The sequence below is a fragment of the Pneumocystis carinii genome (genome assembly GCF_001477545.1).
Source record: "Pneumocystis carinii B80 chromosome Unknown supercont1.10, whole genome shotgun sequence".
Classification (NCBI taxonomy): Eukaryota; Fungi; Ascomycota; class Pneumocystomycetes; order Pneumocystales; family Pneumocystaceae; genus Pneumocystis; species Pneumocystis carinii.
In genome coordinates, this window is record NW_017264722.1 from 240,365 (window position 1) to 268,349 (window position 27,985).

At 28.6% G+C, this 27,985-nt stretch overlaps 17 protein-coding genes across 17 annotated transcripts; 9 read left to right on the forward strand and 8 right to left on the reverse strand.

The window, feature by feature from the left end:
- Positions 1–13: 13 nt before the first annotated feature.
- On the reverse strand, positions 14–503 carry T552_02347 (hypothetical protein; the record flags this gene model as incomplete). Its single annotated transcript, XM_018370892.1, has 2 exons — positions 14–145; positions 198–503. The coding sequence occupies 2 exons, from the start codon at positions 501–503 to the stop codon at positions 14–16; spliced, it is 438 nt and encodes a 145-aa protein (XP_018225410.1).
- A 721-nt stretch (positions 504–1,224) lies between these two features.
- On the forward strand, positions 1,225–2,545 carry T552_02348 (hypothetical protein). Its single transcript, XM_018370893.1, has 7 exons — positions 1,225–1,307; positions 1,374–1,560; positions 1,608–1,699; positions 1,747–1,849; positions 1,898–2,094; positions 2,138–2,418; positions 2,463–2,545. Exons 1-7 carry the CDS (start codon positions 1,271–1,273, stop codon positions 2,499–2,501), a joined length of 936 nt encoding a protein of 311 aa, XP_018225411.1. The 5' UTR covers positions 1,225–1,270; the 3' UTR covers positions 2,502–2,545.
- A 122-nt stretch (positions 2,546–2,667) lies between these two features.
- On the reverse strand, positions 2,668–3,987 carry T552_02349 (hypothetical protein). The gene is made up of 2 exons (XM_018370894.1): positions 3,540–3,987; positions 2,668–3,476 (listed from the first exon to the last, which is right to left on the reverse strand). The coding sequence occupies exons 1-2, from the start codon at positions 3,960–3,962 to the stop codon at positions 2,712–2,714; spliced, it is 1,188 nt and encodes a 395-aa protein (XP_018225412.1). The 5' UTR covers positions 3,963–3,987; the 3' UTR covers positions 2,668–2,711.
- Positions 3,988–4,866: 879 nt separating this feature from the next.
- T552_02350 (hypothetical protein) lies at positions 4,867–6,331 on the forward strand (the record flags this gene model as incomplete). The annotated part of the gene is made up of 4 exons (XM_018370895.1): positions 4,867–4,996; positions 5,035–5,093; positions 5,149–5,782; positions 5,826–6,331. The coding sequence occupies 4 exons, from the start codon at positions 4,867–4,869 to the stop codon at positions 6,329–6,331; spliced, it is 1,329 nt and encodes a 442-aa protein (XP_018225413.1).
- Positions 6,332–6,470: 139 nt separating this feature from the next.
- T552_02351 (hypothetical protein) lies at positions 6,471–6,895 on the reverse strand. Its single transcript, XM_018370896.1, has 2 exons — positions 6,733–6,895; positions 6,471–6,686 (listed from the first exon to the last, which is right to left on the reverse strand). Exons 1-2 carry the CDS (start codon positions 6,848–6,850, stop codon positions 6,517–6,519), a joined length of 288 nt encoding a protein of 95 aa, XP_018225414.1. The 5' UTR covers positions 6,851–6,895; the 3' UTR covers positions 6,471–6,516.
- A 14-nt stretch (positions 6,896–6,909) lies between these two features.
- T552_02352 (hypothetical protein) lies at positions 6,910–7,543 on the forward strand. Its single transcript, XM_018370897.1, has 5 exons — positions 6,910–7,070; positions 7,114–7,161; positions 7,205–7,242; positions 7,291–7,369; positions 7,421–7,543. Exons 1-5 carry the CDS (start codon positions 6,947–6,949, stop codon positions 7,495–7,497), a joined length of 366 nt encoding a protein of 121 aa, XP_018225415.1. The 5' UTR covers positions 6,910–6,946; the 3' UTR covers positions 7,498–7,543.
- A 178-nt stretch (positions 7,544–7,721) lies between these two features.
- Positions 7,722–9,025, reverse strand: T552_02353 (hypothetical protein). The gene is made up of 4 exons (XM_018370898.1): positions 8,915–9,025; positions 8,217–8,872; positions 8,008–8,156; positions 7,722–7,944 (listed from the first exon to the last, which is right to left on the reverse strand). The coding sequence occupies exons 1-4, from the start codon at positions 8,977–8,979 to the stop codon at positions 7,768–7,770; spliced, it is 1,047 nt and encodes a 348-aa protein (XP_018225416.1). The 5' UTR covers positions 8,980–9,025; the 3' UTR covers positions 7,722–7,767.
- A 485-nt stretch (positions 9,026–9,510) lies between these two features.
- Positions 9,511–10,204, forward strand: T552_02354 (hypothetical protein). The gene is made up of 4 exons (XM_018370899.1): positions 9,511–9,602; positions 9,652–9,786; positions 9,828–10,055; positions 10,104–10,204. Exons 1-4 carry the CDS (start codon positions 9,557–9,559, stop codon positions 10,157–10,159), a joined length of 465 nt encoding a protein of 154 aa, XP_018225417.1. The 5' UTR covers positions 9,511–9,556; the 3' UTR covers positions 10,160–10,204.
- On the reverse strand, positions 10,194–10,985 carry T552_02355 (hypothetical protein; the record flags this gene model as incomplete). Its single annotated transcript, XM_018370900.1, has 4 exons — positions 10,194–10,340; positions 10,391–10,402; positions 10,493–10,605; positions 10,649–10,985. The coding sequence occupies 4 exons, from the start codon at positions 10,983–10,985 to the stop codon at positions 10,224–10,226; spliced, it is 579 nt and encodes a 192-aa protein (XP_018225418.1). The 3' UTR covers positions 10,194–10,223.
- A 54-nt stretch (positions 10,986–11,039) lies between these two features.
- On the forward strand, positions 11,040–12,981 carry T552_02356 (cystathionine beta-synthase). The gene is made up of 9 exons (XM_018370901.1): positions 11,040–11,089; positions 11,145–11,234; positions 11,290–11,335; positions 11,382–11,459; positions 11,508–11,580; positions 11,621–11,935; positions 11,982–12,087; positions 12,132–12,566; positions 12,612–12,981. The coding sequence occupies exons 1-9, from the start codon at positions 11,083–11,085 to the stop codon at positions 12,935–12,937; spliced, it is 1,476 nt and encodes a 491-aa protein (XP_018225419.1). The 5' UTR covers positions 11,040–11,082; the 3' UTR covers positions 12,938–12,981.
- Positions 12,982–13,404: 423 nt separating this feature from the next.
- T552_02357 (hypothetical protein) lies at positions 13,405–15,360 on the forward strand (the record flags this gene model as incomplete). The annotated part of the gene is made up of 8 exons (XM_018370902.1): positions 13,405–13,542; positions 13,599–13,622; positions 13,720–14,049; positions 14,092–14,244; positions 14,294–14,587; positions 14,632–14,823; positions 14,868–15,214; positions 15,258–15,360. 8 exons carry the CDS (start codon positions 13,405–13,407, stop codon positions 15,358–15,360), a joined length of 1,581 nt encoding a protein of 526 aa, XP_018225420.1.
- Positions 15,361–15,699: 339 nt separating this feature from the next.
- On the reverse strand, positions 15,700–17,702 carry T552_02358 (hypothetical protein). Its single transcript, XM_018370903.1, has 2 exons — positions 17,208–17,702; positions 15,700–17,161 (listed from the first exon to the last, which is right to left on the reverse strand). Exons 1-2 carry the CDS (start codon positions 17,631–17,633, stop codon positions 15,746–15,748), a joined length of 1,842 nt encoding a protein of 613 aa, XP_018225421.1. The 5' UTR covers positions 17,634–17,702; the 3' UTR covers positions 15,700–15,745.
- A 471-nt stretch (positions 17,703–18,173) lies between these two features.
- Positions 18,174–21,038, reverse strand: T552_02359 (hypothetical protein). The gene is made up of 12 exons (XM_018370904.1): positions 20,957–21,038; positions 20,827–20,913; positions 20,715–20,782; positions 20,587–20,663; positions 20,372–20,539; positions 20,027–20,326; positions 19,682–19,981; positions 19,533–19,640; positions 19,338–19,487; positions 19,037–19,295; positions 18,454–18,992; positions 18,174–18,408 (listed from the first exon to the last, which is right to left on the reverse strand). Exons 1-12 carry the CDS (start codon positions 20,992–20,994, stop codon positions 18,220–18,222), a joined length of 2,283 nt encoding a protein of 760 aa, XP_018225422.1. The 5' UTR covers positions 20,995–21,038; the 3' UTR covers positions 18,174–18,219.
- A 117-nt stretch (positions 21,039–21,155) lies between these two features.
- On the forward strand, positions 21,156–22,825 carry T552_02360 (hypothetical protein). The gene is made up of 2 exons (XM_018370905.1): positions 21,156–21,985; positions 22,029–22,825. Exons 1-2 carry the CDS (start codon positions 21,201–21,203, stop codon positions 22,777–22,779), a joined length of 1,536 nt encoding a protein of 511 aa, XP_018225423.1. The 5' UTR covers positions 21,156–21,200; the 3' UTR covers positions 22,780–22,825.
- A 405-nt stretch (positions 22,826–23,230) lies between these two features.
- T552_02361 (hypothetical protein) lies at positions 23,231–24,454 on the forward strand. The gene is made up of 7 exons (XM_018370906.1): positions 23,231–23,358; positions 23,400–23,528; positions 23,576–23,603; positions 23,646–23,773; positions 23,816–23,999; positions 24,043–24,203; positions 24,245–24,454. Exons 1-7 carry the CDS (start codon positions 23,269–23,271, stop codon positions 24,407–24,409), a joined length of 885 nt encoding a protein of 294 aa, XP_018225424.1. The 5' UTR covers positions 23,231–23,268; the 3' UTR covers positions 24,410–24,454.
- A 154-nt stretch (positions 24,455–24,608) lies between these two features.
- T552_02362 (pre-mRNA-splicing factor cwf14) lies at positions 24,609–25,324 on the forward strand. The gene is made up of 5 exons (XM_018370907.1): positions 24,609–24,693; positions 24,743–24,797; positions 24,841–25,028; positions 25,079–25,208; positions 25,250–25,324. Exons 1-5 carry the CDS (start codon positions 24,652–24,654, stop codon positions 25,276–25,278), a joined length of 444 nt encoding a protein of 147 aa, XP_018225425.1. The 5' UTR covers positions 24,609–24,651; the 3' UTR covers positions 25,279–25,324.
- A 343-nt stretch (positions 25,325–25,667) lies between these two features.
- Positions 25,668–27,415, reverse strand: T552_02363 (hypothetical protein). Its single transcript, XM_018370908.1, has 2 exons — positions 26,354–27,415; positions 25,668–26,305 (listed from the first exon to the last, which is right to left on the reverse strand). Exons 1-2 carry the CDS (start codon positions 27,367–27,369, stop codon positions 25,714–25,716), a joined length of 1,608 nt encoding a protein of 535 aa, XP_018225426.1. The 5' UTR covers positions 27,370–27,415; the 3' UTR covers positions 25,668–25,713.
- Positions 27,416–27,985: the final 570 nt, after the last annotated feature.

Genomic DNA, 27,985 nt, shown 5'->3' on the forward strand with positions numbered 1-27,985 from the left:
TATTACAGATCACCTACTTTGAAAACAATATTTTTAAAGAGAAGCTCATTGACAATTTCTTTGATACTTTTGGTTTTTTTGTGCCATATTCTATGAGATAAGTATAGAAACATGTTCCAAGGCTTTGTAAAGCGGCGAAAAGACCCTGTCTTTAAGTATAGATAAGTAATTGACAAAGCAATAGATCAGGGGAAAACCCATGAAATTAAATAAATACCAACGAATAGAATGATGGCAAATTTTCCTATGTGTTTAGCTAAAACACCTGATAAAAACCCAACAAGGCAACCTGCGCCTAATTGTTGAACATAGGATATATTTCTTCTACAAGTAGGTGTATGGGCTATTTCTGAATGTGTTGTATTATTTTCAATTCCTAAATATACATAAATAGGACTCATAAAATAGATAAGAGATAACGTTTCTGGCAACGAATAGGATTTATTTTCAAGATACCAGTATTGCTCTTCCAATTCAGAAGTGTATACATTAAATAAGTACATATACAACTTGTTACTTTATATGACATGATGATTTTGTTTTTTTTAATCAATAACTTTTCAAAGACGATTAGATAACATGTATATCTATACGGGTGGCTGGGTTAAGATATTCATAAAAGTTTGTGCATGATATTTCAAATACATTAGATGCTACATTAATATTTTAAATTAATATTAATCTCTTTTTGTAAAAATATTCAACTAAATCATTTAAAAATAGCAAAAATCATATATTCATCATATTTAATTTAAATAGTTCTTAAAAATAGCTTTAAAACTTTATTTTTTAAAACTCATTCAAATAAGTTATAAGATCATAACCAGTATATCTAGTTATATTATTGATATAATGCTTTTTTTGATTTTATATTGATTTTAACAAATATACATTAAACAGCAAAATCTTAATATTTTAAAAAACTAATTAAATAATACATTTCATATGAATAATATATCTGATTCTAACATAAATATCTATTCAAATGCCTCTATTTAAACCTTCTATATATCTTAAGTACATTTGATGATGGAATATAAATACATATAAATATTTATATATTTATATGTCTAAGCTTTATTTTTCATTCTTATTATTATTAATAAGTTCTGATCAATGTTTTATAGAAAAAGCTTAACTATGTAAAGTTTTTATAGGGAACGAGGTGGTCGATCTCAGAGCCTCTCAACGACATGAAATTTTGCAGGTTTTAGATGAGCAGAAAAAGAGCTATTTAAAGAGGTTTTTTGAAGGAAATTTTTATTAAATCATGGGGAATAGTTATTCCCAAGAGAATTTGAGTCATGGTTTGAATTTATCCCTTTTTTTCCCGTTAAAAATACGTATATATTGACTTGTTTTTTTATGATCAGCTAAGGACCCATTATTTCACAGTTTAAATGATAAAAATGAAAATTTTTCAGAGGAATTATTTAAGAAAGATATTACTCCTCAAAAAAACCGGAATTCAGATGTAGAAGAGTCATCATCTAGCGTTAATTCAGAGACTGATAGAGAACCTCTTAATCTTGATTCTTTAAATGATTTAAACAAGACAATGTTTATAAATACATAGATTTATTTATTTATTAATGATTTTTATCTAGAATTGAGGATAAAGGACATACCGTTCAAGATAGTTCGATTATATCGCCTATTTCTGAAAATATTGAACATGAACTTAAGCAGCAGAATAGAGGTTGTTTTAGTTATGTTAATGAAGTATTATATTTAAAATCTTTTTAGAAAAATCGATTCCTGTTTTTTTACATTGGAAAGGTGATCATCAGAATGTATATGTGACAGGAACATTTACGGGCTGGGGAAAGAAAATACCTTTAAATAAGAGGTAAATTTTTAATAATTCTAACTAAGCATTTGTATTTAGATAATTTAGCGTAAATGATTTTACGGTGTTGATTCATCTTCCAAAAGGAACACATAGATTCAAGTTTTTAGTTGATAACGAATGGAAATGTTCAGATGAATTAGCTACAGCTACAGATTCTTCTGGAAATCTTGTTAATTATATAGAAGTCAATGATGCATGTTTGTCATCTATGTTTCAAGCTGATAAGCAAGCGTCTTTAACTGGTATTTGCTTTTTTTTTTAATATTTTTTTTTTATTAATTGTAGAACACCGTGCTACTAAGCCAGTAGAAACTTATACAAATAGGATTCCAGCCCTATATGATGAAGTATTAGAAAATAATACATATCGAATTTTCCAAGAAACGAGTGTACCACCTTCACTTCCGCCTCATTTAGAAAAAGTGATTTTAAATTCTAATTCGACTATGAAGGATGACCAAAGTGTTCTCCCAAATCCAAATCATGTAGTTTTAAATCATTTGGCGGCAAGTTCAATCCGTAATGGTGTTTTTGCTGTGAGTGTAACAACAAGATTTCGACATAAAGTAAGAATATTGCATAATTTCGATTTTATAACTAACTGTTTAAGTATGTTACAACAATTTTATATAAATCTATCAACGTATGATGTTTCCAAACTATGTTATTTTTCATGTTTTATCAATAATTCTGCAACTGTATTTTATTTTATGGAAATCAATTATTTATGATTATTTAAAAATGTGATATTTGTTTATATGAATGGTCCGAGATAATTTTTAAAAAGAAATATAGTATTTTTAAATAAATAGAGTTCCTTCGTTTTTAAATCAATAAAACATAACCCTTTTATCCATTTTCATGAACATGACTTATTAAACCATGCTTTTCGTCCTTTACGTGTTGCCCATTTTTCCTCACATGTCATCATTTCAATTTTATTTCTATATGCATCTACAGCCCGCTGCAAAAAACTCGGACGATTTTCAAATAATCTTACATTTAACCATGCAAGTTTCCAGCCAATTTCATTCAGCATTTTTTCTTTTTTCGCTTCTTCTGTTTGGAATTCTTGTTCATATGTATTTACCGGTTCTCCCGTCGAAGAATGCATTGGAATAAACCGACGAGGAAATACACAATGATCTCGTCGAAATGCATCCGGAATTTCTTCCAAATTTATCTCATCTAACCCTACACGAATTCTTACTCGGGTTTTTTTTCTCATGTCATCCAATAAAATATATTTTGGCTTTTTAACATCTGCATTTAATGATTTCCCTTTATCTTCTAATGCTCCTGAAGTCTCTCTGTTCGTAATTGTCGGTGTAACTTGCCGAAATTGCGGCGGTAATGGAGATTCTTGAGTTGACCCATGAAGAACATGACGAGCCTCCCGTATACAATGAAGATTATTTAATGCAACCATTCTTTTAACCCTTCGACTACGTAGACTTGGCTCTTTATTACGCCATGAATCCACTGCACGCTGAATTAACCCTCGTTTATTACGAAGAGATGGATTTAATTTAGCAAGTGCCCATCCAATAGAATTACATTCTGTCTCATATCTATGACGAGTTCCTGTATATTGCTCTGGTGGAACACGAGCACGTGGGTAAATCTATTGTAAATAATAAATTAGCCTTGTATAATAATACAAAAAAATAAAAATTGTGTTTCTTACACAATTTTGTTGTTTAAATTCCTCTGATAGAGTATCTAAATCAACCGTTTCTACATCTCCACGGATTGTATACTCTGTTCTAACTCTTTCTCGGCTATAAGCAAAACTAATCCAATCCACTCCTTTTGAATCCTTATATATACGCAATGGATTTGCTGGAATTGGTCCACTGCTTACATTTTTCTCTTTTTTTATTGTATTCCATTCATTACCATAAAACCCTCCATATGGATAAACAGGAGGATGAGAATAAACTCCTAGATTGCTTCCTGCATTTACCATATTCTGTCCTAACGTAGAATGTGCAATTGGCGTCCATGGATGATATAAATGTGTATCATGAATAGAAAGTAGATGAGGGTTCTCTTGAAACGCTGATGATATTGGATGAGTATCATGCATTGTCCATTTTATGTCAGGCATGTCCTGCACGGCGTAAGTAGCTATTGGCCAGTGATACATTGAAACCCATTTGGTAGTATTCATGTTTGAAGGGTCAAGAAAATAAAACGCCTGAATGAAATGGCTTCACAAAAGGGAACCCTGAAAAATAAATACATAATCCTGGATTTTTTAAAAATGGAAACCTAATGATGAAAACTAGACGTTTGATAAAGACTCTGTATATTTCCGTTGAACGAAGTTTGACATGAACCCTTACTAGGTATATCCTAATCTTCAATTGAATTTTATAATTAATAAATAGTTATTTCTCTATTATTGTGTATAATCCCATCCAATTGTAATATAGTGTAATGGTTTATCCATTTTTTTTTCTATAATTTTTATATACTATTTTTCACCAATTTATTGATTATTTAAGCGACGTTTTGGTTTGTTCTTATCATAGAAGGATTATGCCGGCCTTGACATGTTTTTTTTCCTCTAGTTTTAATGTATAGTTATCAACTTTAACTAAACTCGAAATAGATATTTCAATAGGGTTAAACGCTCGGATGACTTAAAACCCATGTTGTAAAAAGGTGAGTTTGACTAAAGAATAGGTCATAAACTATAAATGAAGAGGATTTAACCATGAACCCCAAAGCTATAAAAAAAATTAATAAAAATAAACAAGATTTATGTTTATTAACCATATTGTAAAATATCCATTTGTCAAATATAATTATTCGGTAATATACTAGAAATTTGTTAAGTAAATGTATTAAATACTGTTTTAAAACTGTTTTTAATGTTTGTTTTTTTTTTGATTTTTAGTTTTTATAAAAATAATTTATAACTTTTGAAAATGTTTAAAATTATTCATGAAAATCAGTTTTTATTGCCTCGATAATTATTGATAATATTGTTTTTTATTTTCCTATATATGAGTTTATATGAACGAGCAGCTCGTATTCTTGAAGATGTTGAGGCGAAGAAAGGAAGTGTTTATTCACTTTCATCAACATATCCAGATGCACGACATCTTTGTGCACTTATCTTTGAAACATTAAAACGTAAAGTTAATTTTTTTTATATTGACTAATAGTAGTAGATAAGCCATTACTTGAACAAGTTATTGAACGATCGGGTTTTGGTTGTTATGAGAAAAAGGTGAATCCGCTGTATTTAATGTATTTTTTATCATATTTAAATGATTTGCCTTTAGGTGCCACGGACTCTTGCTTTGTTAATGATTCATGATTTATTATTGTCAAAACATGGTCTTTTTAGATGTCGTAAATCTATTCGTGATGCTGTATTACGTCATAAAACTCGTCTTCATGCAGAACTTGTTCGTATTCGTTTGAAAAATATTACTTCTGATTCTAATGATCCAATTGGTTTTGTTATTTCTCTTATGAATATTTCAGCTTATTTGATAATAGCTATTCGTCCTCGTTGGGCACGTATTAATACATTGAAAACGAATTTATCCCAAGTACTTGATCGGTTTCCTCATTTTTCAGATTCATCAATTGATACACTTTTACCTAATACATATGCTATAGATACCCATATACCTGACCTTCTTGCATTTCATTCATCTACTGCACTTACTCAGCATCCTGCATATCTTGATGGATCTCTTATATTACAAGATAAAGCTTCTTGTGTTCCTGCTTTTGTTTTATCTCCTCCTTCCAAAAGTCATGTCATAGATGCATGTGCTTCACCAGGTAATAAAACTACTCATCTTGCTGCAATTATGAAAGGAACTGGACATATTTTTGCATTTGAACGAAATGCTCAAAGATTTGATACACTTAAAACTATGGTTAATAAAGCTGGTGCTGCTCATAGTATGTATTTCTCTTGTTATTGATTTTAGTTAATTTTATCCAGTGGTAACAACTATTTGTCTTGATTTTACTAAGACAAATGTATATGATCCCATGTTTCAACATGTTACACATATTTTACTAGACCCAAGCTGTTCTGGTTCCGGGCGTCAAAATAAAGAAGATTCTCTTCAAAAAGAAGACGCTGCTGCTTTAAATAAGCGTCTTCAACGTCTTTCACTGTTTCAACTACGTCTTGTTACACATGCCATGAAATTTCCTTCCGCTTTAAAAATTACATATAGTACTTGTTCAATTCATTATATAGAAAATGAAGGGGTAGCGGTTCATGCATTAAAAAGTGAAGTTGCTCAAAAACGTGGTTGGCGTATTGCTCATATAATGCCTGACTGGCCCACTCGAGGAGAAAAAGATAATACTTCCAATAATAAAGAATTAGCCACACATGTTTCTAATTCATCAATTCGTTGTAATTCTGATGAAATGACTGGATTTTTTGTTTGTTGTTTTGTAAGAGATGTTGAAAATCAAAATATTGAAATAGTTTAAAAAATACATCAGTTCGCCTAGATCCCATATAGAACACATATATAGTGTCTATATATACTGTATATATATAATATACTGTATAAATAATACATAATATAGCCCGTCTGATATAATTTGTTTATATTTTTGTTTGTTTAATCTGCTCTTTTGAAATTTCTTCATGTATATAGTTTAATATTTTTAGCTTAAATATGCCTTATTTGCTTATTTCTGCTTGGATATTCTCTAGTTTCTGGTGCAAGCATCACTTCAAGAGCAAGAATTCGTTGTCGTGATACTTTTTGTCTACAAATAGGACAAGTTGCACCTGCACTTGATAATGCTTGATGAATACATGCATAACAAAATAAATGCCCTAAATATCTTAGTTATTTTATGATTTAATCTTTCATATTATTCACCACATGGAGTTGCACTCAAATCTTTTGGTGCATCAAGACAAATAGAACATTGAATTGAGGATAATGAAGATGTACTTTCTGTTAATTCTTTTTCGTCATTTGTTAAATCAATAATCATCTGTTTATTTGCTTTTTAATATTTTTCTATGATCTTAAATATTTTTATATTCGGTTTCGATTTATTTTATCATTTTTTATTGCTATATCTTATTAAATGGCAGTATTAACTATTCGTTTAATCAGATCATTTACTTATCGAGTTATTAAGTATTTAGTTTTGCGTGAAATTAATCTTGAAAAAACAACAGTTAAAGACCTTCAGACACTTATTTTTAATGGTTATATCTATTTTTATATAAAATTATTATTAATATGTAAAAGAAATCTATAAAAACCCTGAGTACAAGGCTTATCAAACATCTAAATTTGGTTTTAATTGTATTTTTTTTAAAAAAAATATTTATTTATTTAGATACACTTAAAATATATGTTCATTCACAAAGAACCAAGGTAAATCCCAATGTATTTGTATAGTAATTAAATAATATGAATAATTAGACATCAAATAGAATTATTAATTTAGATAATGATGAATGGATATTGGATCCATGTATGACACTTGAATGTTGTGGTGTAGGTATGTAATTTTCTCGATCATATAAATAGTAATTATTTTTTGCTAATTTAGAGAATGAAACGGAATTGTCTTTCTTTAATCGATCAGAATATGAACAGTTTAAAGCAAATCCCCAAGAAAAATGGTGATTAAATATGCATGTTAATAATTCGATATAAATTATCGATTATTTCCAGTAGTTATAAAATGATTACTCCATACTTATTAATATCATATTTCTTAGCATCATTATAAATGATTATTTCCTTTTGAACTAAAGCAAATATTGGATTGGAAGAATCGAATATGAAATTGTCCAAATATCTCCTATTGAATATTTTTGCTATAGTGAATTCTTAAGTGTTAAAGTATACACTTTTTTTGTTGAATAGAAAAACATAATTTCTTCTATTTAATGTTTAAGATGAGAGAATGTTTTTGCGCTGCGTAGGATGTTCAATGAATTTAGATAAGGGTATAGACTCTGGAAGAATTGGTGATGAAATACTTTGTTCTGAGCGTGCATCTTCATGAAAATAAGAAATTGTGTCTTCGATAGTATCATCGAAATAGTCAGAAGAAAGAAATGGAGTTTGCTATTATTTTTCATTAGTTAATGTTTTTGGGGGGAAAAAAAATCTATCTTCTGTTTAATTTACCTTAATATTGCATTTTTTCTCGTGGGCATGTAAAACCCAAAGTTGCCGAAATGTCATATGACATGCTTTACAAGAAAGTTTCCGCTGCCGTTTTCCCACCCGAAATGATGGTGTATTCAATACATCACTTCCCAGAAATTCGTCTAAGCCTGTTTTTAATACCCCTGTTAAAAAAAAAAACAGAAACCATCTTTTTAAAAAAAAATTACCTAAGCCTACTGTACGTCTTTTATCAATTAATTTCTTCATTGCCACACGTGCATCCATAATATCTTCTTCATCCGTTATATCATCTCCTGAGCTTTCCCATTGACTTTCTGGGCTTAATAAACTCTGAATGTTCATCATATCTCTTCCCTTCATATCCATATAAAAATCCGAATCCATAGGCGTTGGAAGTTGAGGTGATAAAATTCCATTTAATGGTTCTACACGAACATACCCCTCTCTATCCGTTATAAATGCCAAACTATCATTCGGTCGTTTATATTCCACTTGACATGGTATTCTATGAGCTTGAGTTGAAAGAACACGCTCCATTAACCCCGTCCCATTACGTATATTTTCTTGTGGTGCTGATGCTACCTCTATTTCTCCTTGAACAACCCGTGCAATTCCACTCTTTCCAACTACTAAACTAACACTTAATCCTCTTTCTTTATTTGATATTGGTGTTTTTATTTGTTTTTGTGTTAAATTCTCTTTTTCATTATTTTTATTTGTTTGAATCTCTTTTAATTCCTTTTTTGACACTTCTATCATTCTTTCCTCCGTTTTCATTTCCTGTTTCTTGGACGGCCGTCCTCTTTTCCGTGGTAATGATGGTACCATTGATGATGTATGTATGTTCTTAACTTTACCCATTCTTTATATATAAGTCTCTATATATTTACTCCATTATATCTACTTAGCTACTCCCATTTTCCCTTCAACTACCGTTGATGTACCTTTTTGTCGTAGTTTTTGACGCATCGGCTTTGTTTTTAGGTATAAGGTTTTGATAAATGTTCGACGCGCTACAAAATTAAAAATAAAGCTAAGAGGCTTGGCCGATATTATCGATATCTATTTTAATTATAGGAAATACCGTATTTATAATAATATGAATAAAAAGTTATTATTCTACTCATAAATAAGACATATATAACCTGTAAAATGTTCATATTTTCTTAAAAATATACCTTATAAATGTTTTAGTGCAGATAAAATATATTTATTATATAAATATCACTTTATAAAGGATTTAATTGTTATATATGCGCTTTTTATAGATTAATTGATTGATGCGTATTTTATAGATTAATATAGTGAAATATCGATAACTTATATTATTATATTTATATATATATATATGTCTAGATAGTTTATACATGATATTTATGTAATATATACATGATGTATTCTTAAATGTGTCATATATTTAGTTTTAATTGTGTCTAAAATAACATCAAAAATGAATAGGGTCAGAGTCCTATTTCGCATCTTTACCCGTTATAAAAAAGTATAAGATATTGTATAAAGAATTGTTTGAATGTTTAGATGATATTGAATGGATCGAACTGTTTCGTCTAGATCGGTTCGATTTGAATCTCAAAGTTAAAAGTTTAATGAATTTATTTTGAAAAATATTTATATGAGTATTAGACGATGTAGAAAAAGATAAGATTCAAACAATGATTCTTAAAACTATAGTAGAAATATCTGGAAGCCGTTGGAATGATGCTAGTCGTGTTTTATGGGAAATGACGAATTGGTTGGTGAATAAAGTTATACATGAAGGTTTATGAATGTTAGGGTTAGGTTAGGCTTATACCATTTAGGTGAATCTATGAATATTAGTCTTGGTGCATGGCATTCTTTGAATGAAGCTTGGTTATATTTTTTATGTAGAACAGGAGAAGAAATTAAAACAAATACAAGTCATCCATCAATTACGGAAATTCATTTAGAAATGCTTGGACAAGATATTATTGGATGGTGTGATCAATTAGAAAAATATGGATTAGTAGATTATGAAATGGGATTTTGGGAAGAAAGAATTCTTGAAGGTTTAATGGGATAGAATTCCATATATTAATATTAATAATAAAAATTAGTAATGCGTTATGTGTTAACTTTATTAAAAACAAGAAAAGTAACAACTTCAACGTAAAAATTAGATAAATGAATCAATATAAAGTGGAATCGAGTGCCATATTTTTTATAATATCCTAAAATTATCGATCAATTGAAAATTGATAAAAGATAGAATAATGTACTGTATTTATAATCATTTGCGTAAATTCCTCAAAACTAATTTTTCCATCTTTATCTTGATCTGCATATATAATAGTCTGTTTATATATATATTATAAAAGGAAAAATAAAATAAAATATTTTTTACCTTATCAACGATCTATAATTATATATTAGTAATTAATAAGTTATTAAAAGATTTTTATGAATAAATAAACATATAAAATGTTTTCTTGTTAATTCTTTTTACCTGTTGTAAATGTAGATCTTTCAAATTATTTCCCGTCATCATTTTAAGAACAAGAAAAAGCTCCCCATTCGAAATATATCCATCTCGATCTATATCATAAATTTTGAAAGTAACTAAAAAATTTTGAATAATATAAAGAAAAATATATTTATATACATAATAATTTATCTCTTTTATGTCCTTTTCCTGAAAAAATGTTTAAACTCTTTATAAGTTCTTCAAAATCCATATTTCCATCTCCATCCTCATCGACTACAGCAAAAAGACGTTTTGATAGTGGATTCTTTGCAATTTGAGGAATCGAAAGGAACTCCTGAACATTAATAAAGCCAGAATGATTGACATCTAATTTCATAAAACATTCACGTATACGATTAATTTCTTTTTGATTAACTGAATAAATGATTATTAGTCTATGGAAATTCAGATATTGAAATTTACAATGAGATGAATTAGATAATGCATCTACTAGTTTAGAATTTTTATAGCCCATTTTTTAAAAAAAAAAACGGAAAAGATTAAGATCAAACGAGGGTTGATATTAAGTTTTGCAAGTTAATAATAGTTTTAACACTTAACCGTACTTAAGAATGACTTGTATGTTATTTTTTATAAGATTTATTATTCTTTATTTATGTTTTTTCTTTAATAGTTTCTGAGAGTATTTTGCAGCATATTGGACAAACACCATTAATTCGGTTAAACCGTATTCCAAAAGAAGAACAACTTGAATGTGATATTTGTGTGTATTTTTGAGCTTTTTTTCTTTTATTAATGGTTTTTTTTTGAATTGATAGTGGTTAAATGTGAATTCTTTAATGCAGGAGGAAGTATTAAAGACAGGTTTGTTAAAAAAGTGTTAAGAAGGGGTCTTATAAGACGAAATAAGAATTGCTAAAATGATGATTGAACAAGCGGAGAAAGAAGGAAAATTAGTTCCTGGTTCTACTTTGATTGAGCCGACAAGGTAGATTATATATGTAAAAATATATGTTGTATAAATAAAACACAATAGTGGTAATACAGGTATTGGATTAGCGTTAATAGCTGCAATTAAAGGATATCGTATGATTATTACGCTTCCAGAGGTTATATGGAAAATTTTTAAGATGTTATTGATAATAGTAGAAAATGTCTCAGGAAAAGATTTTTATTTTAAAGGCATTGGGTGCAGAGGTTATTGTGACGCCTTCAGAAGCTCCTTGGGATTCACCAGAATCTCATATTGGAGTGGCAAAGAGGTTGAATCAGGAAATTCCGGGATCTCTAATTCTCAATCAGTATGAAAATCCAAATAATCCGAGAACACACGAGTTTTATACAGCAACTGAGATTCTAATGCAGACAGATGGTAAAGTAGATATGGTTGTGATGGGTGCTGGAACAGGAGGCACAATTTCTGGTGTTGCAAGAGCATTAAAGAAGTATAATAAAAATATAGAAGTAATTATATCTTATTAACCTTTTTTTTATTTTTGATAAATGTTAGATTGTTGGCGTAGATCCAGTAGGATCGATTCTTGCTTTGCCTGAGTCTTTAAATACAGGAGTAGGCTTGTATCATATTGAAGGAATTGGTTATGATTTTATACCAGGTTGTTTTTATCGGATATTTTGTGTTCAGAGCTAATAAAACTAGGTGTCCTTGATAGATCACTTATAGACCGTTGGATTAAGACAAGCGATAAGGAATCTTTTTTAATGGCTAGACGTTTGATTGCAAAAGAAGGGCTTATGTGTGGTGGAAGTAGCGGTTCTGCAATGGTTGCTGCTGTACTTGCTGCCAAAAAATTAGGAAAAGGAAAAACATGTGTCGTTATTTTACCAGATTCCGTTAGAAATTATATTAGTAAATTTTTGGATGATCGTTGGATGTTTGATCATTCTTTCATTGAGAATCCTAAAAAATTAACTTTGGATACACTCACTCTACAATCAATGAATCTTAAGTCTCTTAAACTTGTTAATACTTCTTCTACATGTCTTTCTGTGCTAAAGATAATGAAGAGTAATTCACTTGAAGTATTACCAATCGTAGATTTATCTAAAAAATTGGTTGGCCTTGCTTCTATACGTAAGTCTAATCTTTTTTTAATCTCTTTTTTTTTACATATTATAGGGAATATCCTTTCCTCTGTATCCCGTTCTCTTTCTTCTTTTCATGATTCAATTACTACTGTGATGTCGTGTTTTAAGAAACAACTTGAAAACTCCATTACTATTCAACAATGGTTTTCTTTAAAATCTTCATCCTGTTCTGTTTCTCCTAAAGAACAATTCGTTATCATTACAATTGATACTCCTGTTCTTTTACTTATGGACTTCTTAAATACCTATAGATATGCAATTATTGTCACTTCTACTTCTGATACTCGTTCTTTTACTCCAACACATCTATTAACTCGAACTGATCTTTTGGATTTCATTTATAGAAACGTTCTCTGATTCAATTCCTTTCTTACTTTCAATTTATATATCTTGCTTATCTACTTATTCTCTTTATCGTCACGTGATTTGTTCATACCTAACCCTATACATCGCTGAAAAAATTTGCACTGCGAGGATACTCGTTTTTTTGAGGACAAAAGGACATTAAAAAGACTGAGTTTGCTATAAAACAGCATATAAATATATGTTTTGTCTATATTTATGGGTCTTAAATGGTCTCGGCACCAGCTAATACGTAAATAAACCGCTTTTTTTAGAGTGAATTTTAAAAGAATAAAAGCATAAAAGGAGGTAATAAAGAGACATTAAGGGCTAAGAAGAGGCATCAAAGCACTTGGGGAATTAGGTATTTACGTTAGGAAATGATTAATTCTATTTATAACATAATTCAGCAGGTAAATTCTTAAATTTTACACTGTTGACGAGAAAACTCATATAATTATTGATTAATATTGAATTAAAAGATGACAAAGGCTACAGGTGCTCGTTTTAGACAGCGGAAGATTTCTATTAAAGCTCCACTGCAAATTTACCGAGCAATCGAGATCCCAGATTTAGATGAAGAAATATCGCTTCAACGGAGTGTTCCTCTTGTCGAAACGGTATATATTAATTTTAGAGGGTATTTATAAAATAAGAGTAGCTGATATTTGTATAGGGAGTAGATAAAGATGAAGAAGATGTAAGTTTTTTTTCTGTATTTTTTTTATATTTCTGTACTTTTTATTTTTGAAGGGAAATATAATAATAAATAGCTAATGGGGTTTTTTTTTATATAGGAACATCATTTACGTACAGCCATTGCATCACAGATGTCTCTTAATTCGAAACAAGTTTATATTCCTACACCAGATGCATCTAAGATCGTTGATAATTATGAAAAATTATATAAAAAAACATTTATAGAACCGTCAACATTTATTCGTTTTTCAATGACAGTAGAAGATTCTGAAGGATGTCCATATAGTATGAATGAGGAAGATAGTGATTGGCTTTTAAAATTTAATGGTTCTAAACGTTCGAGGGAAAATTATTGTTCAGAAGATGTATTTGAGTTTATTATGAGTCAATTTGAAGTTCTAACGAATGAAAAACAATGTCTTTATACGGTCTTGATAAATCTCTTTTTTTGTATTATTTATTATTTATAGGATGTTTCTCAAATTTCTGATTTTTCTGAATTTGAATCTGCATTTGTTAATTCATCTATTGCATCTTATAAATATTTTGCTAAGAAAATTTATCCTTATTGGAAGCATAGACGGATTTCTAATAATGGGAAACAGCTTATGCCTTCTTTAAGAGTAAAAAAAATAATTGAAATTTATCTTAAGATCTGACTAAAAAAAATAGTTTGAGGAAAATGAAAAAGATGATAATGATCCATACATATGTTTTCGAAGACGGGAGATACGACAGATTCGTAAAACTAGAAGATCAGATGCTCAGAGTTCTGAAAAATTGCGAAAGCTTCGTTCAGAAATGGAGCAAGCACGTAATTTAATAGAATTGGTTGTTAGAAGAGAGCAATTGAAAAAAGAATCTATTCTTTTGGAACAGCGTATTTTTAATCAGCGTTGCTATGTAAAGGAAATAAAACGAAAACTTGGGATTAAAGATGATGATGATGATTTGGTTTCCCATAAGGTACTTATTCTTTTTTTTTGAATGTATTAAATATGCTTTAGAAGAAAAAGGCGCACGATAATGGAAGTTCTACAGTTCATATTTCAGTACCTCAAACGGTTGGTTCTAATGAAGGCGATAGCTTTTTTCTTTTGGAAGATTATCAAGCAGAAAAGGCTGCTGCTGCTCATTCTGCACTTGAGAAAGCTCTTCGCCAGAAGCAACTTTCGAATGTTGGCTGGAAAGATATTACAGATGTATTTTTCTTTTTAAGATTTATAACTATTTTAACTGTATTCAGAATCCATATTGTCCTTATCCGAAATTATATCCTCTTACTTTCTTCAGAATGATTACTGCTTCATATTGTTTAAATACGAAAAAAGCGTCACTAGGTTTATCCTCTAAAGAAGATTATCCCTCCCTACCTTTTGATTCGTCATCTGCTTTATCGCATTCCACTAAATTTAATACTAGAAGACTTTTTTGTAGGCAACGCATTGGTAGAGGCGGCCGAATTATGATTGATAGAAAAAGCATTGTTCGTTATATTCATAATCCTTTATTAGATCCATTAGTTGTTGATCGGCATAAATATGATCATGATGATTTTGATTCAGAGATAGAAATAGATGATATGAATGAATTGTAAGGTTTTTTTTGGTTCTTCATTATTTAATATATGATTTAGGTCTCTTAAATATCGTATTGGTTTGTTGTCAGATGAGCATAATATACTTGATCAAACGTCTACTTGTAATAATGATGTTAAATCTACGAATAATTTAGATTAAAAGAATATTCTATAATGTCTTAATGTATGTGTGTAATATATTTTAATAGTGTACAATATGTTAATGAAAATTTAAATATCTATTATTTCAACTATTGATTTTTATATTTTGATTTTATTATTTTAAAAAATATCAATTTACGCTATATTTACTTAATGTTTTTTTATTTATAAATAGAATATCTATGATTTTAATTATTAATATGTTAAATATTTTATTTTTAAAGTTTAAATTTTAGAAAAAAAACTCGATTTGTAGAGTTATGAACTTATTAAACCTACATTTAATTTTAATGGTAATTCCACATGTATAATATATAAATAACATTTATTTTTTATGTTTATATACAAAAAATATTTTTAATGAGCTAATATGTATAATTTGTTTATAATTGATAAGATGTATAATTTGATGGATTTTCTTGACTTAAGGGAATTGTTGAAGCCTGTACATTATCTTGGTCTGTAGATATAAATTCAAGTTTAGGACCTTTACAGCCTAATTCATTTATTTTTTTTATAATTAATAAACCTTCTTCTCCACCTATAGAAATAGCTTGGTTAAGTTGTTCTTGAACCATGATAATCTGTTTTTTCATTGAGAGTCTATCTAAATAAAGCTGTTGTCTATGCTTTTCTAATTCCTGTCGTTCCGCTTCAAGAATCTGTTCAAGTTCATTAAATTGTTGTAATTTTAATTCTAGTTTAGATAATTGTAATTTTACGACTTCTGAAACAAGTCGGGATATTTCGCGTTCTTCGTGTGATACCAAAATTTGTGCTTTTGCTGCAGCCGCACCTAATGCAATTGATGCAGCTTTTTCAATTGTGTTAGATGGAGATGTATTTGTATTTTTTGATATTTTTGTTGATGTTGGATCTTTATGTTCATCGATATCCATTTCTTCTGGTTTGGAAATTTGATTTATATCGCAATGTGTGGAAGGTTCTTGTTTAATTTCCGGTTTGTCTGAGTCATTTTTAAAATCAATATCAGGTATAACATTTTTATCTGGTTGTTTATCAATATGCTTTTTTAAAGAATGTGTCAGCTCTTCTAATGATGATTGTGCTGCAGCTGCGGCAATATTTGGATTTACAACACCAGCAAGAAACGCAACAACGCTCATGATAGGATTATCTGCTTGTGAAAATGGAATACGATTGTATTGTAATGGACCTAAATCCTCCGTTTTAGACTCTAAATATGGATCTTGAATAGGCAATTGCAAAAACCGGAGAACACATTGCTCTCGCGTTCGTGTACCAACATGTTCTGCAATTAAATTCCAATCATCGTCATACATTTCTAATCCTTCCAGTAATAAAAGTGTCTCTTGATCAGACCAGTCCTCTTTACTTCCTTTAATAGGCGTCTCTTCCATTTTGACAAAGTCTCCGCTAAAAAAACTTGCTGGAAAACGTCCTTCTGAATAACAATTAGGACAAAGTTCGAATTTTTTTGTTTTTAGGCTATGATAAAATAATCTAGAGCACTCTACACCACATGTAAAACAAAAATATTGCTTTTTCGAATCTAATCCGCTTTCTGTTTGCTCGCTACCGTTTGTTAATATATTATTCGATTTTCCATAGATAGAATCATATGATTCTTTTCGAAGTTCAAGATGATAACTTGTTTTTGTTTGAGATGTTGATGGCTCTGTTAAAGATCTCCCATGAGACGTTATTGAGCCCGGTCCTGGTTGAAACGGTTGAAGTCCCCTTGGTGTATCTGCAATTACCCTAAAATGACCTGTAAATGGTGGTCCTATACTCGATGGTCGAGTTTCTAAATCAATCTATTAATGTATTTAGTTAATTATGAATATTTGATAAAGTTTATACTTGATAATTAATTAATCCCCATTGTTCAAGAAACGCATGTACACGCATGATAGCACAAACATCTCCTGCAAGATTACGACGACATGCTGTTACTGTAAGATATTCAATCGGATTTAACCGATAAATATTGATCATGAAATCTCTATAATCTTTATAAACAGATGGTGTTTTAGAACGATTACGGTTATTAAAGAATTCTGGAAGTGATTTTTTTTCAATTTCATTAATTACTGACATATCAAACCATGCTGCATACGATGGAATGATCACTTCATGAGTCTGCTCCACAAGAAATGCGCGTGCTGCATCTTCAAGACGTTTACGTTCTACTTCTGGGTCTTCAGTTTTGACAATTTCAAAGGGTTCCGAGCTCGGTGCTACACCGCTTAGCTGATCCATTGTAGAGTCTGAAGCTTCCTCAGCCATATCGCCTTCGAAAATACCAACTGAGACTTAAATCTGCAAATATTTGTATTATTTATGTTTAAGCTGGATGCTTTATTTTAGATGTTTTTTTTGAAAGGTTATCGTTACTCAATTAGACCTAATAAAAAATATAACGGAACTACTTTGAATTAAATTTAATTCCTGTATTTTTTCCAAATTTTCTTATAATATGTCTTCTTATTTGTTATATGTATATATTTATTCTTGTATATATATTATTATATATAAATATATTATATAATATGTGTATATCAACGTATTTGCTTATCTACGAAAGACCTGATATAAAATATGTAAATATAAAGGTCGTTTGTTGAGGGTTTATTATAAAAGTATTAAGAATAGTTTTGTTATTTATATTTAGTAGTAAAAATGGGGATGAAATAGTTTAAAGAAATGATTAGAAGATTTTTGAAGAGAATTGATAATGTTAAATTGAATTGTTTATGTAGATAAAGGATTTGCAAAAATTACATATTTATATAGGTATATAATATATTTTAAGGACATGTAATAGTTGAACTATTTGCCAATAAAAGAATATATAAAAATTAAGGATAATGAATTATGCAAGATAAGAATATTCATCTTTTCCAGATCGTTCGATGTATTCTTTTTCAATTAATACATCAATACAACGTTTAATATCAGATATTTTTGGAATAAATCGTGATTTAATTTGGCTAATGGTTTCTTGTATCAATACAACGTGTTTTAAGATTTTCCTTGCTTTCATAATACGAACGATTGTAGACTTAATAAAATTAAAAAAATAATATTTGTTAAAATAAAAATTTACCTGCATTAAAAGTTTTCTATCTTCTTCTATTGTTCTTTGTGTTTCGTCACTTTCTTGTTTTTGTTCAATTTTTGTAGGCATATTAAGATTTACTCGAATTTTTTTACTTTTAAAGTTCATATTTAAATTGTATCTAGTATTACTATAGCCCACGGTCATATCTGGAGGAAAAATCAATAATACTTTCGCTTTTACTAATATATTTAAAGATGCATCCAAAACGTCTTTTTTTAATGCTGTTATTTCTTGAAGGTTTTCATATGATAGTGATGTAGAAGTATTATAAGCTAAAAGAATCCCCATTTGGTATGTAGAAACCTGAAACGTATGCGAAACTTTCGTATTTGACAAATAATTAACTTTTAATTCTCCTTTAGATAATTGAAATAACCAGTTAAGTTTACGACCATTATGTTTTTTTTGGTAAAATGATTGGAACTTTTCATAAATATCAACTAATTCATTCGGAATATTAAAAGGAGTTGAAGGTGGTTGTAGAGGCCAGAATCCTGTCCCGAGAACAATAATATAAAAATTAACTATAAAACTTAATGATAAAGATATATATGTATACATTACTAACTTTGGGAATTATAAGGATCTAATGTTTTTTTCAACGATTCTTTGAATGATTCTTGAAGGTTTTTAGATACATCTATATCTTGAAACATTCTTTGGAGTTTATTCGTGTACTCGAATCCACATGCTTCTTTTAGTTTCAATATCATGCTTGTTTCAGCGTCATCAGATGCCGATGTTCCATTAATTAAGCGTTTGGCTAACATTTTCGAATAAAATTTTTGAAATACATCTTTATCTTCAACATATTTAAAAATAGTCATCTATTGATAGTTATAATGGTTTTAAAAAAAAAACTAGTTTACAATGTTGACAAGTGTGTTCTCGAAATCATTTTTTTCCACATATTTTGAATTTTTTTTAAGTAAAGAATCACAATATTTTGCGAGAAGTTCTGGAGATTTTGATGAAGATAGACGACAAACTTTATTACGGTTAATAAATTCATGACATGCCTAAAAATATTAGATAAAAATAAGAAAACTAATAATGATTAATACATTATCCAATGCTTTTATAAATTCCATATCTCCTTTAAAAGCAGTTGCTACTAATGTATTATATCGTGAACGAATTTCTAACAATGCATCAATATAGGATTTAGGGTCCTAAATTGTGTTATATTAAATACGAAATTATTTAGAATTACCACTGAGTTAGTAGAATCAACAACTATTCTTTCTACAGCAAGCAATCCAGCTTTACATACGTGTGCTTCGAATTTTACTTTTAACGGATTTACTCCATCAGGAATACGTGAAAGAAGTGTATACATTCGAGTCATATCTTCTTGTCTATCAGAATCAAGAATATTTTGAAATTCGTCTTGAAGAATTTCTGAATGATTTTGTATAAAAACGTGATCACAAACATTCATAAGAACCTTAGTTGTATTTGGGTGAAGATACAATTGTATACGGGCTTTTTCTTCATTGAATCTTGCTTCGACCTTTATTTTTTAAAAAAAAAAAAAAGAATGCTAAAATGTTCATACCTTTTTCATATAATCTGTAATGCTATTTTCAGATATATATTTTTCTGCTTCAATTCTATAATATATTTCGGTAGAAGTTATAAATGGTCTTTCGAAGTAATTGTTATATACATCAAGTACTAGTTTAGATGAATCTTTTTCATCAAGCCCAAGAGAAACATATGAATTTATCACATTTTTTAGAAGAGACGTATTTATTGTTTCTCCATTTCTTTGCTTTTCAATAACTTTCAATAAAGTTTCTGTCACTTTTTCATGAATATCATCAAACATATCAAGTTTCCATCTAACCAATGCAAGCTAATTTTATTAGTAATCAAACTAATTTTAAAATAGGATTAAAACAGTATAAACGTTATAAATGCCTGTTTTTCCTTCATCGATTTTTCTTTTTACCCAAAAGTTATTTAAATATTTAAATATATGATGTATACAAAAACTAGCACTCGTATATCTTGACCATTGATGTGAATAGAAATGTAGTAAATCCTCATCATTATATTTTAGTGATTCCTAAAATATAATAAATAGATTTTTATGTAGAATTTCTTCAAACAAACATTTTTAATAGATTGCATATGAGATGATAAATAACGAACTAAGTTATAATAAAGTTCGTTACCTAGTAAATTTGCACCTATAATTTCTATTAGAACTCCCTATTTATAATAAATTTATTTAGCTATGCCTTTTGACGACTCATTCATAGATATATCTGCAGTAGTTTTGGGTCGAGCGCAATAGTTGTATACGACACTATTAATGATAAAATAATCTTTTAAAAAATATATTTGTTTTACGTATAATTTTCTATATATTTGGAAAAACTTAATCCCTCTTCTAAATTCTCCATAATTTGAGAAACTCCTTTCTCAAGAAATTTCCATCTATGTTTTCTAGTAAGTTTTTAAAAATTTAAAATAAACTTACGTTCCCTCAAGATCATCACTTCTTGGCAAATTCTGCATAATTAATGAGCAGTTTATGCTTATTTATGTCAAATAAATGTCTAATCTGCTCTTATTTTACTGATATTGCGTGTTTAAATTTTGCACAATATATTTTGTAATGATAATTAGAAGGTTTATAATCGATAAAAAAACTTGTTTTAAACAAGATAAAAATGTTTTAAAAAAATGTAATAATCCTTATTATTTTTTATAAAAAATAAGACATGATTAAGAAATTAGATGATTTTGATAAAGAATTGTGTAAAAATGAGAAAAAGGTAGCAATCTCAAATGAAGTTACTAGTAATGAAAAGAAAATGGATGGATTTCTACGTTTAAAAGGATTGTTTCGACGTAGATCTATGTTTCGTATGACAGTATTTCGTAAACGTCGTTTAAAAACACGTTGTATTTCTGAACATATTAATCCTGTATATTTGCAGCTTTTGAATCAAACAATTAAAGAGATAGGGGAAGATAGAGATGTTGGAATTATGAGGAATATCTTGGAATCATCTGTAATTAATGGTGACATATGGACTTCGTTAGAAAAAGAGCGGTTTTTTAAAAGTTTATCTCGTAGAAGTCGTCATAATCCAGAAGATATAGCAAGAGATATAGGTAGTAAAAGTGTTATGCAAGTTATAGGTTATATGAATATTTTGGATGAGGAATTGAGGGCTTTCCGTCTTTTTGGTAAAGGGAATGGAAAGGAAATTGTTAATTTTCGGAATATTCCTGCTGCAATGGAAATGAGTGATGAATGGATTAATATTGAAGAAAAAGAAGCTAAAAAAATACAAGAATTTACTGATAAAATTCAAGAGAGACAAGAGAGATTAACATGGGGGCCTGAGTGGTCTTTTTTGGAGAATAAAAAAACTAACGAGATAGAGATAGCATGGGATTATGTTAATAAACCGTTTTCTTCTATTCAAGAACCTTTATTAAAAGTATCACCTGAAATATGCTTTTTGCGTCCTAAATCGTTTATTGAGCTATCAGAGAAGTAAGGCATAATGTTTTTATGACTATTCATAATATTTTGATAGATTGTTTTTTAATAGGGATATAGAATTTTCTTCTAAAGAAGTTGTGTTATATAGGACAACTTTAATGCATATGTATAAACTTGCACGTAGATTGACTGAACGACTTGTACAGATGGCACATTTTATAGCGCTTTCTAGACTTCGTGCAGAAAGATCTTCTAACTTTCATTCTCAATATGTTGTACGTTCAAAGGATGTACTTGTTGCTGTCGATATCCTTGGAATTAGTAGGAATTCTGACGAATACTGGCTTAATCTTCCTAGAAGAATTGAAATGACTGTATTGAATGAGACTGGTCAAAAGCTAGATTTTGATGTAATAAAACATAAACTTTCTAAAATTCCTTTGAGTATCATCCGAAGACGTGCAAAAGGGGTGCATCCGTGTAATAAGTTTTCTGGCATTGAAGATAATTATATTTATTTAGAAGATAATTCATCTGCGACATCTTTTATATCAGATAGTTCTCAGGTTAGTAATGATGAAAATACTGATTTTGATATAGATGAGTTAAGTCCAATGTTGATTGATCAGGAAAATGTATCTTTTAATACTAATGATGATTCATCTTTTGTTGCTTTGGAAAATTTTGATGATGAACAAACTGAAGAAATGCTAATGAAGGAAGAGGATGAATTTTTGGAAGCTTTGGATGCTAAAAAAAGTGCAGTTGATGAGCGTGAGCTTTGGAAAAAATTATCTTATTTTTATAAATCTAAAAAAATTGATGTTTCGTTACCTGACTTTTAATATAAATTATAGTGGAAATTGTAAAATTTTATATTATAAAATTTTGTTTTGATATTGGAGTTTTATGTGCTTAAAAGAGCAATAATTATGAAATTAATATAGGTGATATCTTTTCGAAATATTTTGACATAGAATGGATTATCTTGCTAAATTTATCATTAATTATAATGTTAAAAAATAGTTAAATTTTGAATTATAAAAATTATTTATGTGCATTAAATATTAGTCAAATGAAATTATGTTTTTTAAAATTTTTCTTTTAATGTTTTGTAAATTATTTAAAAAAAATTCAAAAAAAAATCAAGATATTTTAAAATATGTATATATTTTGTATAAATTTTTTGATTAGTGTGAATTCCATTTAAGTAATATTGTTAGTTTTTGAATTTCTTATTTTTAGAAAAGGGTTTGTATAAGTTTTTTATAATATATACATTTCGAATCGTATAATAATTATTTTATTTTATTAAATTTATCTAAATTCTTAATATGTCTGGTTTGGGGAAGCTTTTAGATTTTACTACAAGTTTTCATACTGAAAGAAATGAATCTGATCATAATACTTTTCGTTCGAATTTGGTATGTATTTTTTTTGATTTATTATGACTAATAATCATAAGGATCCAGAATTAATAGATCATATTCTTGGGAAAGATGATGCTGTTTTAATGAAAGAGGCGATGAGTGTTATCTGTAATCCTAATGAGTCTCTTGAAAATCGGAAAACTGCGTTTGAAAATCTCGAAATGGTAACGTGTTTTATTAATATATAAGTATGTTATAAATGATATAATAGCTAGTAGAAGATATTTACAATGCAAAAAGTATTATATTTCATCTTAATTATTTTGGATTTATTTTGATAGATCTTGCAAATATGAATATGTGGGAACCGTTAATTCAACAACTTTCTTCTCCAGAGCCTATTATTAGAATGCATGCTGCGTCAGTATGCGGTACTGCTGTTCAAAATAATTTTGATAGTCAAGAGCATGTTAGTGTTTATCTTGATTTTTTTAATGTTTAACTGTGTTAGTTTTTGAATAATAGAGGGTTTGAAAAAGTTTTGGCTTTATTTAATTCAGATGATGATCCACATGTTCGTTTAAAGTCGTTTTATGCAATTGCAAGTGAAGTTCGGAATAATTTATCTGCTTTAGAAGAGTTTTATAAATTTGATGGTTGGTCTATTCTGGTAAAGTATCTTAAAGATGATAATTGTAAGTCGTTATTTTCTTTTTTTATTTTATTAATTTTTTTAAGATACGGTATTGCAAAGGAAAATTCTGTTTTTCATATGGACATTATTATTGCAAGATACAGGTGTTGATTTAGTAATAGAGCATATTAAACTTAATCAGTTACAAAAGATTTTGGTTGAGATTATACAAAGAAAAGAAATACAAAATAATGCACTTGAAGAGGTTATTTTCAATTTTTGATTTTTTTTTTTAAATATTATTAGGTATTAGGTTCTATTTCTTTACTTCATAAGAAATCTTCAATTTTTAATATGAACGAATTGATGATTATAAAAAATATTATTAAATTTATAAAAGAGAAAAGGGATTTTGAGGTTATAAGTGAAGATAGTATAAATGAAATTAGTGTACAGTTCGGTGTTATATAGTAATAATTATAAAATTAATAGTTGAACTATTGAAAAATACTGTTTATTATTATTATATGTATATATATTTTAATGAGATGATTAAATTTTTGAATATCGATTATTATAATATAGTAATTATTAGTTGCAAGTTTGCGTTTTGGTTTAGTTTTTTTTAGAGTAAAAATGTAAATAGTTTTTATTAATTTTTTTTCAATATTTCGAAAGTAAATTTGTATCTATTTTTTATTTAAATACTTATTATGCCTCGAATAAGAACATTAAGAGCAAAACTGCCTCCTGAGGTAATATTTAGTAATACTATACTTTATATTTGATTTAGATTTGTTTGAGGGATTTGATGATATTGAACCTATATTACATGATTTTGCACAAAAGATGAAAGATAGTAGTTTAAATGTATTTTTTGTCTTTAAATTTAATGAATTTAGTTGAAAACGAACCTCATGAAAACAAAAGTCGGCAAGGTGCTTTAGCTCCCATTTTTCAAATTCATCATCAAAGATCAAGATATATTTATGATTTATACTATAAACGTGAAGCAATATCAAAAGAATTATATGATTGGTTATTAAAACAAGGTTATGCTGACGGAAATTTAATAGCTAAATGGAAAAAAGTGAGTTTTTCTATGTTAATTTAAATTTTGAATATTTATATTATTAAAAGAATGGATATGAGAAACTTTGTTGTTTACGATGTATTCAAACTAAAGAAATGAATTTTAATAGTACATGTATATGTAGAGTTCCAAAGATACATTTGCCTAAAGCTACTATTGTAGAATGTGTTCATTGTGGTAAATAATTGGATTATTAAAAATAGGTTAATTGATTTTAGGGTGTCGAGGATGTGCAAGTTGTGATTGATTTATAATTCATTTTTTAAAAAAATACCGACTGTTTATATTTTCAAATAGGCATAAAAATGATTCTTTTTATGTTGGTAACATGTGCTATTAATTTATTGTTTTTTAACATAATCATTTTTAATGGTCTGACATGCAATATATTAAGAATCCATGTTTATACAAAAATTAGATATTATAGTAAAAATTTAATTAAAAATTATGATCAAAACATATATCCAAACTGATGCAACAATATGCTGCATTTAAAAAAATATATATATACAAATTATTTTAATATTTTAACCTGCCCAAAAAAAAATCTATTAACCAATAAAAGTCTATAGTTCCGAATTGTATAAATATTTCTATGGAATCCTAAATCATAACTCTAACAAAATAAAATGTCCATAACCAAAAAAAATACGATTATTAAGCATAGCAAGTCATAAAAATCCTATGCAAGGCATTCCTCAAGAGCTGTATTTCCAGATGTTGAGTCCTCATCTCGCTTAATACGCTCAATTTCCCGACGAACAATGCTAACTATATCAATCCCAAAAATATCAATTACTTCAGAAACACCCTCCATAGCATAAAGCTCTTTACTATGTAATCCGGAAATCAAACTTCTTCTGATTTCTCGACGTTTAGCTTCACGCTTATCAGGGCTACCAAAACATGCTTTAGATACGATATCATCATCTTCAAAAATAGATATATTAGGATTTTGGGAATTATCGATACTTCCTGTTCCCCAAAGATCTTCCTCGGCAAAAGCTTGATTATTCTCTGATGTTCCTAATAATTTAATGATATGATCTCTGTGTTTACGTAAACATGTTGTAGGACTAGAATTAGGCAATACTGAAGTAGTCTGTGTAGTAAGAATAGGTGTTAGTGGAGAATAAGGTGTTGGATTGAGTATAGATTCGTGACGAGGAGATACAGGTGGTGAAATAAAATCTAACATCGCTCCAGTAGAATGACTTTCAATATGATTTTGCAGAAGTATTTGTTTAGAAAGAGCTGTTTGGCATTGAGAAAAGCTAATATTATTATTAGCAGAGAAATAATTAATAGAGGAAATATTTTACTTATTAAGACAGCCATTCTTATTAGAAAGTATATCCATCTTCTCATTCATTGATGAAGGAGTAGTATCACAATGCTGATACGACAAAGACGGTAATGTGTTATTCATATTATGATCTATTTTGGAGCGCTTTATACAAGATTGAGTTTCGCAATCCGATTCAACAATATTTTCTATAAGAGACCGCTTTTTGTCATTCTGGGGTATAGTTATAGAAGGTGTTAAAGTAGGTCGTTTAGATATCGATGTATTTTTGCGAGTACGTCCTCTCATAAACTGAAATTCATATCCTGGTTCAATAGTCCAATAATTGCCTTTTCCAGGCTCATCTTTAGGCCGTTCTTGTTTAACAAAGGCTTTATTGAGGCTGAGATTGTGCCGAATACTATTTTGCCAACCAGAATCATTATTGCAGTAATATTCAAAAGTATGTGAAATCCAATGATAAATAGCTGATAATGTTAATCTACGTTGAGGTGCACGCAAAATAGCCATTCCTATAAGTGTTGCATAACTGTAAGGAGGCTTCTGACCATCATCCTCAATTAGAGGCATTTCATGTGGTTCAGGAATCACAAGATTCTGTAGTGGCATAGATGTATTTTTCGATGATTCATGCGAATCCTGGCGAGAAGAACCTTTGGAAAGCTTTGAATTTGGTATTGAAAAGCTATTTGGAACCATATTTTCTTTATCATCCAATAAAGATGCTGGTGAATGTATCTCAAAATTGTCTTTAGAAAACGTCGGTGGAGGCGGATATTGTGAAGCAAGAGATATTTTCATAGATGTTTTAGACGGTGCTTTATAATGTTGATTCGTGATACTTTTCATAGGTGAAGGAAGAAGAGATGATGTGGATTTAAAAGAAATATTTGATTTACATGGTGATGATCGAGGAATGTCTTGCCGAAAGATTTTGGATGGCGAAACCGAATATAGAGGAGCTGGAGACGTGATAGTATACTGAGACTCAGGTATAGAAATTGATGCCATGTAAGATAAATGTGTAGCCATAATTAATTTATCCAAAATTGATAAATATCTTGAAAAATGCTTATATAATGAAATTTAAAGTGAAATCAAATAATTGGCTTTATAGAAAAACCAAAAAAAAAGATCCAAAGTTTGCAAAAAAATGTAAAGCAATTAATTGTTAAGTGCAAAGTTTCTGTTCCATAGATATACTTAAAGAAATGAATCGATATTTTTTAAAGAAAATTGTATTTAGTGTCTTTTAAAAGATTAATGTTTAAAAAATATCTCTAAACGATTCCTTTGCAACTTAATTTGCGTATATCTTATAAGTTTTATATATTCTATAAAGAATCAGGTGTCTTTTATTAAGTTTGAATTTTATTCAAATGTAATAGCCTTAGCAAAAATGATATCTTCTAAAGAAAAAGTAAATGAGAGTTGAAAAGAAAAAAAGGTTAGGCTCGTTACGGCTTTTTAAAGCATTGGAATGTACTCATTACCCGATTGGTTTTACGATATTGTAAAATCAATATAGGGTTAGGGTTTAAGTTAGGAATGTAAAATGTAATGGTATGTTTATTATGAATTCTTTGATTAACCGAAAAAGGAGATATTGACATCATTTATACTGATAGGAATTTAAAAAAATATGTAT